Below are 23,148 nucleotides of genomic sequence, written 5' to 3'. Positions count from 1 at the left end.
TTTCATTATATTGACGAAGGTCGAATAGAGACAAATTGGGACAAAGGTCCAATTGAGTCGGTCCAACCGAAGTTTGAGCCCAACTGACTTGGGATGATGGTTGATTTGAGTCGGTTCGGGCCGAAGGTTGAGTCTAGTCGGCATGGGTCGAAGGTCGAGTCTAATCGACACGGGCTGAAGGTCGAGTCGAGTAAGCACAACATCAGGTTGAGCCGAAGGTCGAGTTGAGTAAGCCCAACATCAGGTTGAGCCGAGTCGGCCCGAGACGACGATTCAGTTGAGTCGGCCCGTGACAAAGGTCAAGCTGAGTCAGTCTAGGCCGAAGATCTACTAAAGTCGACCTGGACAAAAGGTCAAGTCAAGTTGACTCAGGATGAAGGTTGAGCTAAGCTAGCCTAGGATGAAGGTTTAGGTGAGTTGGCTCGAATCGAAGTTTGAATCGAGTCAGCTTGTGTCGAAGGTCGAGCCGAGTCAACCCAGCTCAAAGGTCAAGCCGAGTTGACCCGATCTGAAGGTCAAACTCATTCGGTGCAGGTCGAAGGTTGTGTTGAGTTTGTCTATGCCAAAGGTCGAGCTTAGTTGGCTCGGGTCAATGGGCAAGTCGAGTCAGTTGTCGTTGAAGGTTGAGTTGGGTCATCCCACCGAATGACGAGCCAAGTTGGCTTGTGTCAAAGTTCAAACAGAGTTGCCTCCATTGAAGGTTGAGCTGAGTTGACCTAGGCTGAAGGTCAAAATTAATGATCCTAGTTAAAGGTCAAGACGAGTCAATCCAAACTAAAAGTCGAGCCTAGTCAACCGAGGTTGAATTTTCAATAGTCAACCTAGACCAAAATTCGGGATGAGTCATCCTGAAGAGAAAGTTGAACTAACCCAACTTGGACTCAAGAATAAAGTTGAATTTGACTTAAAATAAAAATTAAATTCCTTTATCCCAATAAAAAAATCAAAATCTAAAATATTATAATTACTTCAAACAAACTATGTAAGGAATAAATGAAATTCAATTATAAATAATCCATATACTATATATTTCAATTTTTTTTTAAATTATTGAAATCTTTGGCCCAAATCTAAAAATACTATATATTTCAATTTGTGCTTATAACGAGTTGCCGTGTCCATATAGTCTCTTAGGAAAATGTAAATCCAAATTAAATATTTGACTTGTTTTTCTTCTAGCTCTTTTTTTTTTCAACCTTGGATAGCTCCTGTCTTATGTGGATACGAAACTCTGCGCATCTCCTCTCTCTAATTTTTATTTTCTTTTCAACAGATTCTTTGGTGACTGCATCATATGTGAGGGAGGAAAAGGAGAATAAATCCAGGGTATGGCATGCACACGCTGATATTATATATTTATAGATAGAGAGAAAGAGAGGAGAAATAAGGCTAATCTTAGAGCAACTTTAAAAGAATCACTCCTTACCCTCACCTTTGATTTTTTTTTTCAATCAAATAGTTATATTCTATTGAGTAAGTTATCTTTCCCTGTTAGATTAAAAGAAATGAAAAGTGTAGTGTAAAGGAGTTACTCACGGATTGACTATGGAAGAATTACTTTTGGAATAACTTCTGCAATTATAGGTTTCATTGCAATGCTTAATATTGAAAATAAAAAATCTTGACATTGTAACCACACTTGTAGTAGTAGACGATTTTTGAGACTTTGAGGGAATAAAATGTATGTTTTATTTGCATGCAGTGCCTTGGGGAGTCAAAAGACAGAATCAGGAAATTGTTCAACAAGGTCGAACTTTCGATTTCTTCATATGATACAACTTGGGTGGCAATGATAACCTCTCTAGCTTCTCATCAGACCCCACTTTTCCCTCAGTGCTTAAATTGGTTGTTGGCTAATCAACACTTAGATGGTTCTTGGGGTCTTCCTGATCGCCATCCATTACTGATGAATGATGCTCTCTTATCTACCTTAGCATGCATCCTTGCTCTAAAGCAATGGGGTGTCGGAGAAGATCAAATTAACAGGGGTACTTTACTCTTCTCCTAACCCTTTCTTTCTCTGTGCTGCTATATAAATCATGTTTCCTGATAATCCTCCAGGTCTTCACTTTATTCAGTCAAACATTGCCTCAATCCAGGATGAGAAGCAGCACCTTCCCATAGGATTTGGTATCAATTTTCCTTCTTTGATAGAATATTGTCGCAACCGGGATCGCGACGGGACGACGAACCAAAAAAGAAAACGGGTTTGAAAAAAGAGATTTGGAGTCGCCACCATAGTTATTCTGGAAAACTATGGAAAACCATAAAAATAAAACAAGTCTGCGAAAAAACCAGATTTTGGATCCGGGAATCGGTTACGCGTAAGGAATGTGTTAGCACCCTATCGCGCCCGCCCGAGGGCGGTACCTTTAATTAAAAATGCAAAGTTGATGTGATTTTCAAAATATTAATTTTCCCAAAAATAATGACACAAATAATACTAAAAAGAAACAAAAATATTTTTTTTTTTATTTTTGGGCCCGACAAGGATTGACCTTGGTCCTACGTATTCTCATTTAAAGTGAGAAATCAGGGTTACGTAGTTCTTTAAAAGATACTTAAAAAAAAACAATTGAGAAAATGATTTAATTTTTTGGAAGTGAACCTGACAAGGACTGGCCTTGTTCCTACGTATCTCACGGTGGAGAATCAAGGATCACGTAGTTCTAAAAAAAACTTTGTTTAAAAATGGTGATGTTTTTATATTTTGAAAATTTATATTTTTTTGGTATTTTTGAATTATTTGAAAATATGTGTCACACGACGCGAGTGGCCGGACAGACACTAAAAGAGAAAGAAAACTATTTTTGGTTTTTTTTAGAAAATAAGTGTCACACGGTGCGAGTGACCGGACAGACACAATGAAGTGAAAGAGAACGTTTTTATTTTTTTGATTTTCTATTTTCGCAATTTTTTTATAATTTTCAAATATTTTTTTAAAAAAAAAAAATAAATAAATAAAAAGGAGATAGATAAATAAAAGGATGAAATTATTTAAAAAGGATGGTGCATGAATAACTCGGGAGGTGCATGAAGTTAATCAGGTGTGTACAATAAAAATGAGAATGCAACAAGTAAATATAGAACAGGCCCAAGAAGACAATGAAGCATGCAGGGGGAGTGGGGTCAGTAATTATGGAGGTGCGCGAAGAAAGTAAACAAACTCAACAAAAATGAGATATAGGGGTGCGGGTAAGTAAAACCGGGGTGTATGAAGAAAAGTGAAACAGATCCAATTAAAATATAAAATATAAAGAAGGGGTGTAGAATTAAGAATGGGGTGCACGAAGTAAAGGAGATGTGGCATATGAGACACCTAAACCTAATTGCTCAAAGAAAGCCTCCTCTCCATCTCTCTCGACACCAAGACGCTGCCACTGGCCACCGACCATCAGCACACCACTTCCGTCTCTGCCTCGCCGCACCACCGCACGGAGCTCGCCGGCGACACCCATCGACGCCGGCGACACACCTATTTTTTTTTCTTCTCCTATGCGCGAGACCCTTTCTCCATTGCCTCGAGCCACCATGATTCCAGGAGCCGATGCCGCTGCCGCAAGTCCCACGGCCGGCGAGGCACGCCGCCGTCGACACCAGCCACCAACGGGAGCATCGCCGGCGAGAACCCAACTCCGCGAATCGTCTCCTTTCTCGTTTCTTCTCCCGCGCGCGAGATGACTGTCATAGCCTCTGTGATTCGCCACCACCGCGCCAGCCACACCGCGCCAGCCACACCGCGACTAGATTCGCAAACGTCACGTGACCATACTCTACAGTTCGAAGCTCCGACTTGCCGGCGGCATTGCTGCCGGCGATATCCTCTCTTCTCTATTTTACTGTTTCGATTGGAAGTGGTTGTTTCGCACTGCAATTGGGGATCTTTTCTTTGATTTTGCGCAGGTGAATGATAAAGATGAGGAAAAAAGATGAATCGATGGTGGAAGAGTGCGTGACGGTGAAAGTGATTTTAGAGCTGGAAATCTGTGTGAGGGTGCTAATGAAAGTATGTGACGTGAATAAAAGTGTAGACTTGGGCTTGAAGACCAAAGTAGAGATGGGTTTCGGCTTGTTTGGGTGTGGGTTGCAGGTTTGTGAAATTGAGGATGAGGTTGGTTCTGTATGCGGGGTATGTGTTACTAGTTCAACGGTGAAAGTATCGGTTGATTGGGAACAATGGTGAAGCAAAGAGGATAATGAGGTGAGGGATGAAACTGGTTTGCGTTGGGCTTTGGTTGATTACGGTGAAGCACATGTGAAGGAGAATGGAGTAGTGAAGGGGGTGGGTGGATGATGGTGAAAGGTTCTATTCAAAGTGCAGGCTGCAGGAGAAGTAATATGAAGTAATATGGAGGTGACTGGTTTCGTCGAAGGTGAATGAATGAAGGGAAATGACATCGTTAAGGACCGGAGGTACTATGAGGGTGTGAGGATGACGAGGGTGATAATGGAGGATTCAAGTAACAGTAATGTAGAAATGCACACAAGAGATTCAATGAGCCAAATAAAAGACACGCAACCATCAATATACGACCACATCCTCAAACACACAACGGCACCAGGTTCATCTTAAACATTCAAGCACTCAAGTATTCAGATGAAGTACCTACCTTGCAGCTTGCGGTCTCTATCAGTTGGTGATTTCACGTCCCACCTTCTTTTCTCCCTCCTTGGCTCGCTTGTATCTCCTCTACTCTCCAAATGTTATTCTCCCGTTTTTTTCTCTCCATTCTCTGTTCTCCACCCTATTTTTTTTTTTGGAAGTGATAAAAATCCTCCCTCTGTTTGAAAATTCTGTCTCCTTTCAACTGCTCTCTCCTGTTCTAGCATTCTTGAGCCGTGTGCTAGAGGGCGGTTGCTTCTTGCATCTCAGCCATCCTACCATTCCACACAGTGCAATTTCCATTTTTGCGTATAAAACTCACTGCAATCCAGACTTTGCACGCCTGATCCTCACCTAAATAAGGAAAAGCTAGTCTACTTAAGTCCAATCACTACAAACTCTACGACCTTTATTTCTCCTTCTTGTTTTGTCTTTTTTTTTTCTTTCCTTTAAAAAAACTGTTTGAGAACGAGAGGAAAAGTAAAAAAGAAAGAAAATAAAGGAAAATAAAAATAAATAACAAAACGAAAAAGAGAAAAATAAAATAAAACAAAGTAAAGATAAAAGTCAAAAAAAGAAAGAAAGTAAAAACAAAATAAAAAATAAAATAAAATAAAACAAAAATAAAATAAAATATATAAATATATTCACTATCAAATTAATAGTATATTTTTTTAATTTTTTTTTGGAGTTAATTGACTAATTTTTTGTTGTCGGACGAAATTGGGTGTTGACAAATATGCACAAAATTTGGGCATTAATCTTCCAATTGAAGCTACGATCTTGAATACAATGATCCACAAGAGAGAAATAGAACTGCAAAGGTAGAATTTTGGATGTCTTTCAAGATTTTTTTTTCCTGTCTAAGAACTATTTCTCATTTTTGAGATCCTTTACCCAACTTTTTGAGGCCAAGAATTTAGATTGTCCACAGAGGTAAACAAAGCAATTTAGAAGGGTGGAGAGCATATGTTTCAGAAGGAATGCAAGATTCACAAGATTGGAAAACAACCATGAAATATCAAAGAAAGAATGGATCTTTGTTCATTTCACCTGCTACTACAGCAGCTGTTTTTCAGCGCCTTAAGAATGCTGAATGTCTTGGTTACCTCCAATCTGTACTAGAAAATTTGGAAATGCAGGTATGTTTCCAAATTGTATTTCTCTTAATTTAAGTCTATTTACTATTTTTCGTAGGGTAATTTCTTTATTTATTTTTTTTCAAATCAGTTCCGACAATTCACCCTCTAGATATTTATGCTCGTCTCTGTATGGTTGATAGCCTTGAAAGGTTGGGTATTAATCATCATTTCAAAGAGGAAATTCATAGTGTATTGGATGATACATACAGGTAATACTCCATTTGAGGTGCATGCATCTGTTATTAACATTATGTCAGTTACTAGAGAGATAGGAAAAACAATTATATGCATGTGATGTTATGTGATGAAAATAGAGAGATACCATTCTACTCAAAGTATTTAGCATCCTTTGAAAGTTTGAAAAACACTCAAAAGCATTTGTTGAAGCATATAACTTCTCATTTAAATCCCTTGAATCCCTCTCTGTGTGTGTGTGTATATATATATATATATATATATATATATATATATATATATATATATATATATATATATATATATATTGTGACAAAATAAACAGATTTTGGGTGCAAGGAGCGGAAGATATATTTCCCACCACCTGTGCAATGGCATTTCGTATCTTGCGTCTCAATGACTATGATGTATCTTCAGGTTTGATCATTTGTAACATTGACGCTGTTCAAAGTTTTTAGCTTTTGGATCAAGACCAAGTAAACTAATCTGTAGTCTTCGCAGATCCATTTTATCAATATTCTGAAGATAAATTTGCTGAGTCCTTGAAATGGTACTTGAAGGATGCTGGTGCTGTGATAGAGCTTTATAGGGCTTCACAAGCCATTATACATCCTGATGAATCAATTTTGGTGAGACAGAGTTATGCTTCTAAAGTTGGCCATTAGAGCTGAACAAATGTCAGAAGATTTAAGTCAGCTAATGAAAGACAAAGCTATGGAGGCCACCTTAGAAAAACTTATGAAGACGATAGTTGAGCAAAGGGATGAAATGATAATGTTAAGGAGCATGAATCAAAGGATGGAACAATTGGGCACTGATGTGAATGAGTACACGATTCAAATGTTAGATCAACCAACACCAGAATCACATCACACTGATATATTTACTGATAGATATAATGATGCTCATAGTAATATGTCTACTGATGAAATAGATAAGTAGTATTAATTTGATCGCTTGACGACAGCGTTATCAAATTTGTTATAGATAAGTATTATTTAAAAATATCAAATAAAATATCTAAAGATATATTTTTCCCAAATTATCTTTTATCATAAAGATAAAGAGAACTGCAAGGTCCAATTTTTTTGTTCCTCTCTTCTTGGTTTAGCCAAACTTCTTCACTTTTTCAAGCTTTTCTTGTCGTCTTCATGCAATACTTGGCTTGGATTTTTGTGCTTTTGATAATTTCTTATTCTTGGATTTATCTTTAAGGTGTCATGAAGCTTTAATCAATTTATTTCCACACCTCCATGAGCTCAACTTAGCTGCAGCTGCACTAACACACCTCAAAATATCCAAAGAACATTTATGCAACTAAAAAGCTATTTTTAACATGTTTTTGTATCTCATGCTCAATAAACCCAATTATAGAAAATCCCAATTAAATCAATCTTTAAGCACACAAATTCAATTAAATACCCAGAATTAAACATTAAATGAGGGCAAAAATATGCACTCATCATATTGCAAAAATGGCTCTGGGAATTCCAAACTTGCAAAATATGTGAGACCTAACAAATTACATAACAACCCGAGCATCATTAGTTTTGGTGGCTTTAGCTTCCACCCATTTTGAAACATAATCGATAGAAGCAAGATATAAGTGAAACCAAAAGAGACAAGGGGTTGTTGACCCATGAAATCTATACCCCAAACATCGAAGACCTCATGAAATAACATGGGTTGTTGAGGCATCTGTTGTCTCCAAGAAATGGCTCCTCCTGCTCGTTGGCATGCTCACACGTGCTATAAATCCTCCATGCATCCTTGAAGATGGTGGGCCAATAAAATCCACAATCTAGCACCTTGCGAGTTGTCCTTTGTGTGCCTAGATGACCACCAGGTGCAAATGAATGACAAAATTTGAGGACCGAGTCAATCTCATGGTCCAGAATGCATCTCCTGGTAACTTGATCACTACACATCTTCCACAAATAAGGGTCATCCCAAATATAATACCTAGCATCGCTCTTGAGTTTATCACATTGAGCTTTGGATGCTAGGGGAGGAAAAAGAGAAGCAGTAAGATAATTCACAATATTACCAAACCAAGGTGAGGGAAAAGAAGAAAGTGTCAACAAACTCTCATCGGGAAAATTATCCCAGATCGATGAAGCATCATCAGTAGACCTCTTAATCCTGCTTAGGTGGTCTACAACCAAGTTTTGTGCTCCGCTCCTATCACGGATCTCCAAATCAAATTCTTGGAGCCAGAGCATCCATCTAATCAACTTAAGAGTTGCATGGTCAGTAAACACAACAACAAGAGAACCAAGCATATAAGATCTAAACTTTTCAAGTGCAAAAACAACCGCAAGAAGCTCCTTCTCTGTTGTGGTGTAGTTTGCTTGGGCAACATCCAATGTCTGGGAGGCGTAGCAGATTACCCTCGGCTGTTGCTCAATCTTTTGAGCCAGAACAACCTCCAATGCATAATTGAATGCATCGCACATAAGCTCGAACGGGACCGTCCAATCGGGTGCCTGAATGATCAGAGTGGTGGTCAGGGCCTTCTTGAGGCAATCAAAAGTCTCTTTGCATCCTCCATCAAAGATGAAGTCAACATCCTTTTGCAACAACTTGGATAGTGGAAGGGCCTTCTTGCTGAAATCCTGAATAAAACGCTTGTAAAACCTTGCATGGCCAAGAAAAGAACGAACCTCTCACACAGAAGAGGGGTAAGGCAATTGTGAAATAACTGAAATCTTGGTAGGGTCAACTTTAATGCCCTTACTCGAAATGATGTGCCCCAAAACTATGCCTTGTTCTACCATGAAATGGTATTTCTCAAAATTGAGAACAAGGTTAGATTGGATGCACCTATTCTAAACTTTGTTTAGACTGTCTAAACATGCATTAAAGGAGGATCCATACACAATAAAATCGTCCATAAACACCTTTATGCAGTTTTCAAGAAATTCACTAAAAATGCTAAGCATGCATCGCTGGGATGTGCCAAGGGCCAGTGGCGGATCTTGACCAATAATTTTGGGGGAGCCAAAATAATATATTCAGAATTCAAAATTTATATATTTAATTAGTCTCACTAATACAATAAAAATAAAAATGAATAAATAATTTACTATAATTGTACATACAAAAGAAATCACACATATGTAATGGATTGTCCTTCGTTCTTTCAGATTTTTGAACTCATCAATAATTGAATTAAAACTAAAATTGTCAACTATTTATTTTTCAATGTAAATATAAACACGTTCCAAATAATTAATATAAAACATGTTCCTCTAATTGAACAATATCATTTGTATCATAATTTAGGATACGTTAAGATAAAATATTGAATTTGAATTATTTTCCTCGCCACAGATAACTTTCTTTTTACCACTTTTAACAAATAAATTCATTCTTTTATTCTTCATCAATATATCTATTTCTTTTTTAAGTTTAAGATTAAAAAATAATTTATCATAATTTAATTAAAAAATGAAAAATTAAGAGTCACTAAAAGAAAAATCAATGACAATCAAGTTTCAAATAAAAGATAGTTATAAAAAAACACATAGAACAATCATTTTTTTCTCTCATAATCATAAAAAAAATGAATATAAGACTCATATGGTAAAAAATAATGTTAACTATTAAACAAATATTTCATTATCAAGTGATGATATCAAAAATTTACTTTTTTTTTTCACGAATGAAAAAAAAACAAATGAGAAATGAGAACAAAAATAACAAATTTGTATTTAACTGTTTTTTTTTCAAAATAAAAACAAAAGATGTGAGAGTGTGAGATCATAATAAGTTGTGAAAAACTTAAAAATACAATGAAAAAATAAAAAATATGTTAATAAATATTTTTATTCTTTATTACATTTGATTTTATATTTTATTATTTATTAATATTAAATTTTATATTTAAAATAAATAAAAAAATACTAAATTAAACTTCTATTTCATTATATATTACATATAATTTGAAAATTTTAAAAAAATTAAAAAAATTTATATATATATATATATATATATATATATAATAATAATATAAACAAAATTAAAAAATTAAGAGGGGGCCATGGCCCACCCCTGCTCCAATAAAGGTCCGCCATTGCCAAGGGCATTGCATAGGCCAAAAGGCATCCTTCTATAGGCAAAAGTGTCAAAGGAGCAGGTGAATGTGGTTTTCTCTTGGTCCTCAGGTGCAATATGGATTTGAAAGTAACCAGAAAAACCATCAAGAAAGCAATAGTGGGACTTACCTGCCAAGCACTCAAGCATCTGATCAATAAAAGGCAGGGGAAGTGGTCTTTCCTAATTTCTTGATTTAGCCTTCTATAGTTGATGCAAACTCTCCAACTGTTTTGCACCTTGTGATGAGTCATTATTTTCTTCCATTCCACTGGCCTTTGTGTACCTATTAGACAGTTGATTAGTGCTTAATTGTTCATCTTTAGAGTGTTTTTCATCTGTTGGGCATTATTGGGCCACTGTTCCGAATTTGGACTAATTTCACATTATTTGGCCTAATTTTTGTTTTTAATTATTTTTAGGTATTTGGGTGAAACAATTTTGGAGCTTGGACATCAATATTCAGTTCAAGAGAGTCGCCACATCATTTCCACATCATTTCCATGTAATTTCCACGTCAGCAGAGTGAATGGGCCAACATTTGAGGCCCAGAGTGGCATTTTTGTAATTCTATAGCTCATAATGACAGTTTTGTAAATATGAGTGGCAGGGGTGAAATGACTACGAAATTAGGTCTGCATGGAGGGAGGAGCCGCTACTTCATCTTCAACCTCTCTTTAAAACTCCATTTTCTCTCTCCAAGCTTCCATGGAGGTGCCTTTTGCGATTTTTCACGTTTTTGGCTCATTTTTACCATTTTTATGCACATTTGACAGCACCCATTGAGGGTTTTACGTTTTGAATTCATTTTCTTGCTTGGACAGCTCGTTTTGTGATTTCATTGACTTGGAACAATACCCATTCATGGGGTTTTCGCATTTATATATCATAGCACCGTTCTACATTCCATTGGAGCTTTGAAATCTCTCTTTTTGCTCTTAATTTGCATTTTCAGAATTCAAAAGTTAGGGATTTTGGTTCTGTTTTTGTGATTCCAGAATTGTGGTGTCTAATTGCTCATTTCCATGTCTAGCTAAATTCGTGTATTGACTCCTTGATGAAAAATGCAATGAAGCTTTGGGGTTGTGTTTGATTGTGAAATCTACCATGTCTCTTTAGTCTAATTCGGGAATGCATTGTGATGAATCTGTTTGTGCTTAATTTACAGAGTAATTGCATGTGTTTGGGTTAAGTTATGTTCATGCTTAATTTATGTAACTTGGCTGTCAGGAATTTAAGGATATGTGCATTGCTTAATTGCATAATGAAGCTAGATTGTAATTTTCGCTTAGTGGATTATTATCTAGTGGACTGAGAGAAGGCAGAGGTGTTAATTTGGTGTCCTATGATAAGTGAAATTGTGTTTGAATCAAGGATGTCAATACGGTTTTAATCACTCTTTGCATTCAATTTAATCTGTGATTAGCATTCCAAATTTTTCTGCCAAATCCCCCTGTGTTATTGTTGTGTTCATTTGGAAATTGAAGCTTTGAATGAAAATATTGGTCGTTGGGAGACGACTTGGTTCACTTTCATATACTACATTTAATATGTTTTAATTTGGTGGGGTACGACCTCTATCACCCTGATTGGAATCAACTCCTTTTTTTCATTCTTGACTACAATGAGGCTTGTCTTTTTAGGAACAACATGGATGAGACTGACCCACTGACTGTTTAAAATGGGGTAGATGATCCCAGCTTGTAGAAGCTTGGTCACCTCCTTCTTGGTAACATCTGAGATCACAGTGTTGAGTCGCTCTTGTGGCTGTCTCACTAGCTTTGCTCTATCTTCCAACAATATCTTATGCATTCATGTTGATGGGCTAATACCAAGAATGTCAGCCAATGTCCATCTAGTTGTCTTCTTGTGCTTTTTAAGAACATGCAATAACCTTTGCTCTTGTTCAGTAGTGAGGGAGGTGGAAATGATGACGGGCAGTTTCTCCTCCTCCTCCAAGTAGACATACTTGAGGTTGTCTAGTAGGGGTTTCAACTCTAGAGTGTTGGATGCTAGCTGAATATCAAGAACCAAAGGGGAGGGAGAAATGGATTCCACAACATGTTCCTCAACATAACAATCAGATGCATATGTACTTCCTGCAACATGGTTAGTGCATACTGACCGTGTAACATCAAAATCATATGGTACATCACACAGAGAGTAAAGCTCGAAATCAACATCGAAATCAGAATCAGAATCATAACATGAATCAGAGTCAACATCAATGCATGCAAATTCAGACAATTTAGACACAGATGCATATTTCATGCAATGCAAAGGGTGAAAATCAGAAATATGTCAATCAACAACATCATCAATAATATCAAAGCACCACAATATCATCAAACTCCATGGACAAAGTAACTGCATGAACATTAATCTTCGTTCATGCAATTTTCAAAAATGGTCTACCTAAAATGATTGGCGCAAAACCATGTGAAAATCCCTCTTCCATATCAAGAATGTAAAAATCAGCAAGGAAAATCAATTCACCAACACGAACCAAAACATCATCAACTAAACCTGCAGGGTGGGCAACACTTCTATTTGCCAATTGAATCACCACACCTGTAGGTTGTAGGGGTCCAAGAGAAAGAGATTTAAAAACAGACAGAGGCATTACATTATTGTTACCTATGATGCAAGGTACACAAAATGTACCTGGGTCCTTGCACTTCTCAAGAATCTATGGAACAAATTTTCCTATCAATGCTGACACATTTCTCCCCATGATGATCTTCTCGTTTCCCTTTAGCCTCCTCTTATGTGTGAATAACTCCTTCAAGAACTTTGCATATCTGGGGATATGTTTAATGGCATCCAACAGAGGTATGTTTACCTCAACCTTCCTGAATGTTTCTAAGATCTCCATGTCAACCTCTTCCATCTTTTTGCTTGGAATGGCTCTTAGAGGGAAAGGGAGAGGGATGGAAGGTGCAACAGTAGAGGTGGAAGGCGTAGGAGTTACACTAGATGTGGAAGGACCGACTGCATGAGTATCACGCTTTCTTTGAAGTGTGGTAGGGTCGACTTCCTTTTCAGGTGTAGGCTGAGCAATGGAAACTTCAATGTTCTTCCTAGATCTCAATGTGATGACACTCTTATTTCTCGAATTTTCCACCATTTGTGATGACAACTTATCAAAATTTTGAGCCTATGCTTGATTAAGTTGCATAACAATCTGCCCCATTTGATTTGTCAAAGTCTGGATTGAAGCTCCAATCTCCTGCTGGAATTGCATATTCTAAAGTGTCATCATTCTGACCAACTCCTCTAATGAAGTAGAAGATGAAGGTGCATGTGCAGTAGGAGCTAATGTAGGTACATGTGGAATATGAGCAGCTTGTGTAAGCATAACTCTTTGTTGAGGAGGTGGTCGCACGTTTTGAAACTATTGTTTTGTTGTTGTGGGTTGCCCTGGTTTCTCGATCTCAGATTAAGGTGATTCCTCCATCCTGGATTTATCTATTTGTTGACAAATCATGGTTTTGTTGTTGGTGTTGGGGCCTATTATTGTTGAAAATATTAGTTGAATACGCCTAAGGAGTATCCACAAGTGTAGAAGAAGTAGCCTGTTGCTGCAATGCTGGGCAAGAGTTTGTTAAATGATCAACGGATGTACGAAGGTCACAAACTCTTGCTGCTGAAGTTATCTAATTGGAAGCAAGTTGGTTGACCAATGTGGTAAAGCATCAATCTTAGTCTCCAACTTCTTGGTGTATTCGGTTGCTTCTACATCATGAACTCCTCTAACGACTATGGCATCATTCCTTGTGCCAAATTATTGAGAATTAGAAGCCATGTTCTCAATTAGTTGTCTAGCTGCAACTAGGGTCATGTTACCAAGAGCGCCACTACTTGCGACATCAATCATGTTTCTATCCATATGGTGCAGGCCTTCATAAAAATATTGTAGAAGGAGATGTTCAGAGATTTGATGGTGGGGGCAACTTGAACAAAGATTCTTGAACCTTTCCCAATATTCGTAGAGGCTCTTCCCAGACTATTGCTTGATGCCAGAAATTTCCTTCCTTATGGTTGTTGTCCTGGAAGTAGGGAAGAATTTGGCTAGGAACAATCTCTTCAAGTCATCCCAGCTCGTGATGGACCTGGGTGCAAGGTACAGCCAGTCTTTTGCATTGCCCTCCAAGGAATGAGGAAAAGCTTTCAAGTAGACATGGTCTTCTTGGACATCTGCAGGTTTCATGGTGAAACACACAACATGGAACTACTTCAAGTGTTTGCACGGGTCCTCACTTGCAAGTCCATGAAACTCTAGCAACAAGTGTATTAATCCAATTTTTAAAATATACGAAACTTCCTCCTCAGGATATTGAATGCATAAACTGTCATAAGTGAACTCTGGTGCAGTGAGCTCACTCATTGTCCTCTCATGAGGTGGAGGAGGTTGAGCCATATTATCAGTATGAAAATCAGAATGATCAGAATACACAATATGCTCAGAATGCAAAGAATGCACAGAATGAGGTGTGTCAGGAGTATGAGGAGAATCAGAAGAATCAGGAAAAGTCACATAATATGCAGGATGCACAAATGGATTCCTATTATGCCTAACTCTTATGTGGAAGGTCCTATCAATCTCATGGTCAAATGGTTGTAAGTCACTTGGATTTCCCCTAGTCATGCACCAAAATACATTAATTTTAGTGGTATTGGCATAACAAAGGGTAAAACTACAAGTATACTCAAACGAACTCCAAATGACTTGAAAATTAGTAGGATTGTCCCTTAAGTGATAAAATAGTACCACAAAAAAAAAATATCAGCTAGAAACTCAAAGTGTAAGTATTTTTAAAATGCTTTCAAAAGTGGAAAAAATGAAGAAAAATCACAAAAAACATTGATGAAAGATAGAAAACGACATTTTCTGGAGAATCTGAGTTTGATAATCAGCAGGGCGGGTTTTGCCAAGGTAGGAAATTAATATCCACCCCAAATGCATAAAAAGTAATACTGATTCTGGTAACTAGAGCAAAAGTTATGGTCCTTTGACGTTTGACTGAAAATCAGTCCAAAATTTTTTTGAATCTCTCAAATCACACCATACCAACTACTCCAACTATTTTTTCCATCAAGTTCAAGGTCTTAGAAGTGGGGAGAAAAAATTTCAAGTCAAAACAAACACCTCAGCTACCAGAACAAAATTCCACTACTGGGCCAGAATCTGACACTATTCATGCACTATTCACTACTCTAAATGACACTATTCATGCGCCGCGACACTACTCACTCAACTACACAAACAACATGCACACTACACAAAAACACTATCACAATGAACATATATACCAACTCAACCACACTTGAACGACACACACATCAATACACTGACCACAAACACACTGAAAATTTTACTTTGAACAAAACTATTGGTCCCCAACAACGACACCAAATTTGATAGAGGTCGTACCCCACCAAATTAAAACAGATAAATGCAATTTATGGTAACCAACCAGAATCATCTCCCAACGACCAATGTTCTTGTTCAAAGATTCAATTTTCCAAACGAACACAACACTATAACATAGGGGGGATTGGCAGATTCTGTTTCAACATAAAACTTAATTCGCAATGCAGAGAAATTTAACAGTTGTATAAAAATATTGAAAGTCCACCAAACACAGATTACCAAATTACTTGTTATATTCGATTTTGCTCTCATGAACCCTAAGTAATCAACTAAGCAAAAATTACCATGGATTCATTATGTCATTAAGCATAACAAGTTTCAAGCAGTTAACACCCACAGATTGAAGCAAGTTGTGACACAACCTATAAACATTAAGCATGAATACGAGCCATTAATGTGCACAAAGCTCGAATTTGAGATTAAGCATGAAAACGAGCCATTAAGCATGAAAATGTATTTTATCATGAAAACGCAACCTGAAACATGCAATTCTACGTAGAACCCAAAAACGACCAACAATCTCATGGTTTCATTTCAATTTCGTCAAGGAATCAATGTAAAAAGCTTAGCTAGACATGAAAATGGAGCATACAAGCACTTCAAAACGGGGTTCACAAAAACAGAACATCAAACCCTAACTTGGGTATTCAAACGCAAATTCAAGAGCAAAATTGAATTTAAAGCTTCAATGCAATGAAACGCTGCTGTGATATAAAAAATCGAAAACCCCAACGTGGGGGTTGTCAAATGTGCACAAAAATGGTAAAAACTAGTGCAAAAACGTGAAAAACAAAAGGAGCACCTTTCTGGACACCCACCAAAGCTTCAAAACGTGAAAATGGAGGTTGGAGAAGATAAGTGTGGCTAGCCATATAAAAGACCTGAAAATCTAGTGGTCAAATCAGTTATGCCACTACTATTTATAAAAATGCCAGTACTTGGTGCAGAATTACAAAAATGCCACTATTGGGCCTGAAATGTTGGGCTATTCACTTAGATGGCGTGGAAATGACGTGGAAATGATGTGGCAATTCTCTTCATCTAAAGATTAATTTCTAAGCTAAAAAATTGCTTCACCCAAGGACCTAAAAATAATTAAAAACGAAAATTAGGCCAAATAATGTGAAATTAACCCAAATTCGGAATAATGGCCCAATAAAGCCCAACAGATGAAAACACACTAAAGATAAACAATTAAGCACTGAAAAACAATTAAATGGGTACATAAAGGCTAGTGGAATGGAGGAAAATAATGACTCATTAGTGGTGCTTAGCCATTTTATGTGTTAGTGTGGTCCCTAGGTGTTTGTTTCTTTTCTGACAAGTGGTAGTTTCTTTTCCTAACCGGTTATTTTCCCTATGTATATATCTTCTTATTTTATAAAAGGATATCATGTGTACTCTTATTCATATCAATAAGATACCCTTTTTCTTCCTATTTCACTTTTTCTCTGTCGCTCCTTTTTTCTTCATGTTTCTCATTGATTACATTGAGATTAGTAGCGTCATGCATACAAAATTCAACAAGGTCATGCTAAATGGTCCAAAGAATGTTAAGATGGTACCAAAGCTCTTCTTTTGAAGAGCTCTGCTACGCATCTGCTGCTCTTTCCCGTTTCTTTCTTATTATTGCTCTCTTGGTTTCTTCCCTCTTTTCGTTTCTTTTTGTTCAACATAAGTATAGAATTGGTGCAGTCTAATACCACTCAATATGTGCAAACATTTTCTTTGCAAAGTCATCTTTATCTTCACCTTGGAAATAACCATGTTGTTCCTCTTGTTTCACCCCTTCTGGATACCACCAATTACCATTCTTGGAGCAGGTCCTTTGTTACAATTTTAAGTGCCAAGAACAAGTCATAATTCATCGATGGCACTAAATCTGAACCATCAAAAGAAGATGCATTGTACCAAGCTTGGAAATGATGCAATAATATGGTTGTTTCTTGGATAATGCATTTTGTATCTCCTTCCATTAGGCAACACATCTTATGGATGGACAAGGCTGAAAAAATATGGGCAGATTTGAAGAGTAGATTCTTCCAAGGAAATCTTGTGAGAATTTCAGAACTGCAGATGGAATATGCCACAATCTAGTATATTGATAAGCATACATACATACATACATACATACATATATATATATATATATATATATATATATATATTTATATATATGTATGTATGTATGTATGTATGTATGTATTGTATATTTGTGTATTTCATTTTCTTTTTTGCAATTAGCTTATCCTTTTCTCTTTGTGTCTGTTTCCTGTATGGTTTTTCTTTTTTGCAATGATCACTAAATTTTGGTGTGAGATCTTTCCAAGGGTGGAGATGCCGTTATTTATACTAGTGGTAGTTTTTGCTCTTTAGAGCACCCTTTTGAAGAACAATTTTAATTATAATTCTTTTCTCTGTTAAGCAATTATTTTGACAAACTATGTCATATTTAAGTTCTGCTTATGACATTGTTCTATGTCTATAGTACTACTAGTTTAGTATATTTTGGATAACTATAGAAGGTTGATTGTCATATACATCAGTCGCGTGCTCTACTTTATATTGTAGTATAAAATGTTTGATGTTATTAGTTTTGTACTACTAAAATGGAATGTTACATTTATTCATATTATAAAAAACAAAATAAAACTAAAATTATCACGTAAGTGCTAGTCATCAAAATAAACAAATTTTTCAATTACGTGACCATTCTAAAATTTTAAAATTATCATTTAAGTGATAACTTTAATTTTGAAAAAAATCATTAATTGAATTATAACTAATTTTATATACTAATTTTGTTTACTTCTGAAGTAGTTTGGCTTAGAAGTAACTTTTTTAAGCACATCTAACATCTAAAGATAAAGTATCAGTTTATATTTGGATTTAATTGAGTTATACTGAACTAAAATGTTTTAAGTGTCCCCAACTATTATATTTCGAACAAAGATTCATTTCAAGAAATGGAAAAAGTTTTTTTTGACACTTCTACAAATAAGATACATCTTACATCAATTATTTCTAATAAAATATTATATTATAATAAAATATTAATTTATTTAAGTATAGGGGAAGGGTAAAGAAGAATATAAATTGAACATACCAATGCTCCTAGAAACTATCTTGAAAAGCGTGGTTGATTACTGCACCAATGCATGTCATCAACTAGTGGCATCAATTTGATTTTTCCTTTTCTTTATCAACAATAGTAAATGATCTTTGTCCTCTTGTTCACCAATGTTTTCCTTTTTCTGCACTGTTTGTGAAAATGTGCCCAATATTATTTTACACAGTTATCAGTGTTGTGGGAAGTTGTAGAAACAAAACAAGTTGAATGATAAAAGATGTAATTAAATCTATTATTAATGAAATTCGTAAGAGTAAATGAGTTTACAAAATGTTTGACTAAGTGTATCTTAAACACCTTCTATCCTCTATAATTAATTACGTAGTTAATTATATAAGAGAAAACAACATAACACAACCCAACACATGCACTTCGCTTTGTTCCAAGAGTTATATATATATATATATATATATATATATATATATATATATATATATATATATATATATATATATATATATATATATATATATATATATATATATATATATGCCCCCACTTTGGTGTTTGCAACAGCGACACCATTCCTTTCACTCACTATATGCCAATGCCATGTCTCTCTCACGCCTCATCAATCCTCTCTGCTGCAGTTCTTCAACTTCAGGTTCCTCTCTCTTTTCTTCCAATAGAGCCATGCAAACTTTCTCTTTTTTTATGGAACCATTTTGTTTTCTTTTTTCGTGGTTTAATTTCGTGAGTTCGGTGAATTGAAGCTGCTGCATTGAATAAATATTTCTCAAGTTTTGGAATTGTAGTGGCAAACTTTCTCAAATGTGATTTGGGTCTGTAAATTGCTGGCTGGAACTGGGAAGTTTATTGCTTGCTTGGTTGATTCTTTGTTTGTTTTCTTCAGTATGAAGAGGAAAATAGTTATATGAAGCTGTTGAATTAAAGAAAAGGCATAGATAGAAAAGTGAATTTCTTTGTTTTCTGTATACATACTCAAATGGAAATTGGGAAATGATATGAAAAAACCTAAAGGATTTGACTTTATATGTTTCCTTTCTGCTTATAACGAGTTGCAAATTAAATATTTGACTTGATGTTTTTCTCCTCTCTTTTTTTTTATTTGTTTCAACGTTGGATGGCTCCTGTCTTATGTGCATACGGAACTATGCGCATCTCCTCTCTCTAATTTTTATTTCCTTTTCAACAGATTCTTTGGTGACTTCATCATATGTGAAGGAGAAAATGGAGAATACATCCTGGGTATGATATGCATGTACTTATGTTATATATTTACAGATAGAGAGAGAAAGAGAGGACACATAAGGTTAATCTAAGAGTAATTTCAAAAGAATCACTCCTTATCCTCACCTTTGATTTCTTTCAATCAAATAGTTCTATTGAGTAACTTATCTTTATCTGTTAGATTAAAAGAAATGAAAAGTGTAGTGTAAAGGAGTTACTCATCGATTGACTATGGAAGAATTACTTTTGGAATAACTTGTTCTGCAATTGTAGATTTCATTGTGATGAATAATATTGCCAAAAAATAAAATTGCAGTTGCAATAGTGGTCATGATACAGTTGAAAAGACAGCGAAAATCTTGACATTGTAACCACACTTGTAGTAGTAGACGATTTTTGAGACTTTGAGGGAATGAAATGTATGTTTTATTGCATGCAGTGCCTTGGGGAGTCAAAAGACAGAATCAGGAAATTGTTCAACAAGGTTGAACTTTCGATTTCTTCATATGATACAGCTTGGGTGGCAATGATAACCTCTCCAGCTTCTCATCAGACTCCACTTTTCCCTCAGTGCTTAAATTGGTTGTTGGCTAATCAACACTTAGATGGTTCTTGGGGTCTTCCTGATCGCCATCCATTACTGATGAATGATGCTCTCTTATCTACCTTAGCATCCATCCTTGCTCTAAAGCAATGGGGTGTCGGAGAAGATCAAATTAATAGGGGTACTTTACTCTTCTCCTAACCCTTTCTTTCTCTGCTACTGTATAAATCATGTTTCCTGATATTCCTCCAGGTCTTCACTTTATTAAATCAAACATTGCCTCAATCCAGGATGAGAAGCAGCACCTTCCCATAGGATTTGGTATCAATTTTCCTTCTTTGATAGAATATGCACAAAATTTGGGCATTAATCTTCCAATTGAAGCTACGATCGAATACAATGATCCAAAAGAGAGAAATAGAACTCCAAAGGTAGAATTTAGTAGAGACATCTTGTTTTTTCCTTTTGCTTAACTTCCCCAAACTGACCTCTTTCTGGCGTAATTGTCCAGAGGTAAACAAAGAAATTCAGAAGGGTGGAGAGAATATCAAGCATATGTTTCAGAAGGAATGCAAGATTCACAAGATTGGAAAACAATCATGAAATATCAAAGAAAGAATGGATCTTTGTTCAATTCACCTGCTACAACAGCAGGTGTTTTTCAGCGCCTTAAGAATGCTGAATGTCTTGGTTACCTCCAATCTGTACTAGAAAAATTTGGAAATGCAGGTGTGTTTCCAAATTGTATTTCTCTTAATTTAAGTCTATTTACTATTTTTCATAGGGTAATTTCTTTTTTTTTTGTCAAATCAGTTCCGAAAATTCACCCTCTGGATATATATGCTCGACTCTGTATGATTGATAGTCTTGAAAGGTTGGGTATTAATCATCATTTCAAAGAGGAAATTCGTAGTGTATTGGATGATACATACAGGTAATACTCCATTTAGTGCGCATGCATCCGTTATTAACATCATGTCAGTTACTTGAGAGGTGGGAAAAAAATTATAAGCATGTGATGTGATGAAAATATAGAGATAACATTCTATTCAAGATATTCAACATCCTTTGATAGTAAGTTTGAAAACACTCAAAGCATTCGTTCAGATACCATTCTATTCAAAATATTCAGCATATAACTTCTCATTTAAATCCCTTGACTCCCTCTGTATATATATATATAATTTGTGAAAAAATAAACAGATTTTGGGTGCAAGGAGCGGAAGATATATTCTTAGATCCCACCACCTGTGCAATGGCATTTCGAATCTTGCGTCTCAATGGCTATGATGTATCTTCAAGTTTGATCATTTGTAACATTCACGCTGTTCAAAGTTTTTACCTTTTGGATCAATACCAAGTAAACTAATATGTATGTTGTGTCGTCGCAGATCCATTTTATCAATATTCTGAAGATAAATTTGCTGAGTCCTTGAAAGGGTACTTGAAGGATGTTGGTGCTGTGATAGAGCTTTATAAGGGTTCACAAGCCATTATACATCCTGATGAATCAATTTTGGTGAGACAGAGTTTGTGGACGAAACAGCTTCTGAAGCAGGAATCCTCCCCTTACAGATTATACGCTGATAAGCTTCGTTGTTATGTCGACCAAGAGGTAGTTTCTTGCACCAAACACAGATTACCAAATTACTTGTTATATTCGATTTTGCTCTCATGAACCCTAAGTAATCAACTAAGCAAAAATTACCATGGATTCATTATGTCATTAAGCATAACAAGTTTCAAGCAGTTAACACCCACAGATTGAAGCAAGTTGTGACACAACCTATAAACATTAAGCATGAATACGAGCCATTAATGTGCACAAAGCTCGAATTTGAGATTAAGCATGAAAACGAGCCATTAAGCATGAAAACGCATTTTATCATGAAAACGCAACCTGAAACATGCAATTCTACGTAGAACCTAAAAACGACCAACAATCTCATGGTTTCATTTCAATTTCGTCAAGGAATCAATGTAAAAAGCTTAGCTAGACATGAAAATGGAGCATACAAGCACTTCAAAACGGGGTTCACAAAAACAGAACATCAAACCCTAACTTGGGTATTTAAACGCAAATTCAAGAGCAAAATTGAATTTAAAGCTTCAATGTAATGAAACGCTACTGTGATATAAAAAATCGAAAACCCCAACGTGGGGGTTGTCAAATGTGCATAAAAATGGTAAAAACTAGTGCAAAAACGTGAAAAACAAAAGGAGCACCTTTCTGGACACCCACCAAAGCTTCAAAACGTGAAAATGGAGGTTGGAGAAGATAAGTGTGGCTAGCCATATAAAAGACCTGAAAATCTAGTGGTCAAATCAGTTATGCCACTACTATTTATAAAAATGCCAGTACTTGGTGCAGAATTACAAAAATGCCACTATTGGGCCTGAAATGTTGGGTTATTCACTTAGATGGCGTGGAAATGACGTGGAAATGATGTGGCAATTCTCTTCATCTAAAGATTAATTTCTAAGCTAAAAAATTGCTTCACCCAAGGACCTAAAAATAATTAAAAACGAAAATTAGGCCAAATAATGTGAAATTAACCCAAATTCGGAATAATGGCCCAATAAAGCCCAACAGATGAAAACACACTAAAGATAAACAATTAAGCACTGAAAAACAATTAAATGGGTACATAAAGGCTAGTAGAATGGAGGAAAATAATGACTCATTAGTGGTGCTTAGCCATTTTATGTGTTAGTGTGGTCCCTAGGTGTTTGTTTCTTTTCCTGACAAGTGGTAGTTTCTTTTCCTAACCGGTTATTTTCCCTATGTATATATCTTCTTATTTTATAAAAGGA

The 23,148-nt window shown here is 36.0% G+C and overlaps 2 protein-coding genes, 1 long non-coding RNA gene and 1 other non-coding gene across 4 annotated transcripts; all 4 read left to right on the top strand.

The window, feature by feature from the left end:
* Window positions 1-1,774: 1,774 nt before the first annotated feature.
* Window positions 1,775-5,446, top strand: LOC114192037 (ent-kaur-16-ene synthase, chloroplastic-like). The gene is made up of 3 exons (XM_028081590.1): window positions 1,775-1,988; window positions 2,062-2,155; window positions 5,341-5,446. Exons 1-3 carry the CDS (start codon window positions 1,790-1,792, stop codon window positions 5,429-5,431), a joined length of 384 nt encoding a protein of 127 aa, XP_027937391.1. The 5' UTR covers window positions 1,775-1,789; the 3' UTR covers window positions 5,432-5,446.
* Window positions 5,447-13,970: 8,524 nt separating this feature from the next.
* Window positions 13,971-14,077, top strand: LOC114165636. Its single transcript, XR_003599745.1, has one exon. It is a non-coding gene; the product is annotated as a small nucleolar RNA R71 (small nucleolar RNA).
* A 5,069-nt stretch (window positions 14,078-19,146) lies between these two features.
* LOC114192052 lies at window positions 19,147-20,249 on the top strand. The gene is made up of 3 exons (XR_003606057.1): window positions 19,147-19,203; window positions 19,756-19,808; window positions 20,230-20,249. It is a non-coding gene; the product is annotated as an uncharacterized LOC114192052 (long non-coding RNA).
* Window positions 20,250-20,702: 453 nt separating this feature from the next.
* LOC114188106 (ent-kaur-16-ene synthase, chloroplastic-like) lies at window positions 20,703-22,810 on the top strand. The gene is made up of 6 exons (XM_028076635.1): window positions 20,703-20,765; window positions 20,846-21,063; window positions 21,148-21,268; window positions 21,538-21,635; window positions 21,726-21,949; window positions 22,706-22,810. The coding sequence occupies exons 1-6, from the start codon at window positions 20,734-20,736 to the stop codon at window positions 22,808-22,810; spliced, it is 798 nt and encodes a 265-aa protein (XP_027932436.1). The 5' UTR covers window positions 20,703-20,733.
* The last annotated feature ends 338 nt before the right edge of the window (window positions 22,811-23,148 follow it).

The sequence above is a fragment of the Vigna unguiculata genome, chromosome 1 (assembly GCF_004118075.2).
Source record: "Vigna unguiculata cultivar IT97K-499-35 chromosome 1, ASM411807v1, whole genome shotgun sequence".
NCBI lineage: Eukaryota > Viridiplantae > Streptophyta > Magnoliopsida > Fabales > Fabaceae > Vigna > Vigna unguiculata.
The sequence above is the reverse complement of the archived record's forward strand: the minus strand, read 5'-3'. Positions and strand labels throughout refer to the sequence as shown.

Bases quoted from the DNA above. Each gene is read 5' to 3' on its own strand.
- LOC114192037 (XM_028081590.1), top strand. From the start codon at position 1,790: ATGATAACCTCTCTAGCTTCTCATCAGACCCCACTTTTCCCTCAGTGC. The intron at 1,989-2,061 runs GTACTTTACTCT...ATAATCCTCCAG, and splicing joins AGAAGATCAAATTAACAGGG to GTCTTCACTTTATTCAGTCA. The intron at 2,156-5,340 runs ATATTGTCGCAA...GGGTGTTGACAA, and splicing joins AATTTTCCTTCTTTGATAGA to ATATGCACAAAATTTGGGCA.
- LOC114188106 (XM_028076635.1), top strand. From the start codon at position 20,734: ATGATCCAAAAGAGAGAAATAGAACTCCAAAG. The intron at 20,766-20,845 runs GTAGAATTTAGT...GTAATTGTCCAG, and splicing joins AGAGAAATAGAACTCCAAAG to AGGTAAACAAAGAAATTCAG. The intron at 21,950-22,705 runs GTAGTTTCTTGC...TACTTGGTGCAG, and splicing joins GTTGTTATGTCGACCAAGAG to AATTACAAAAATGCCACTAT.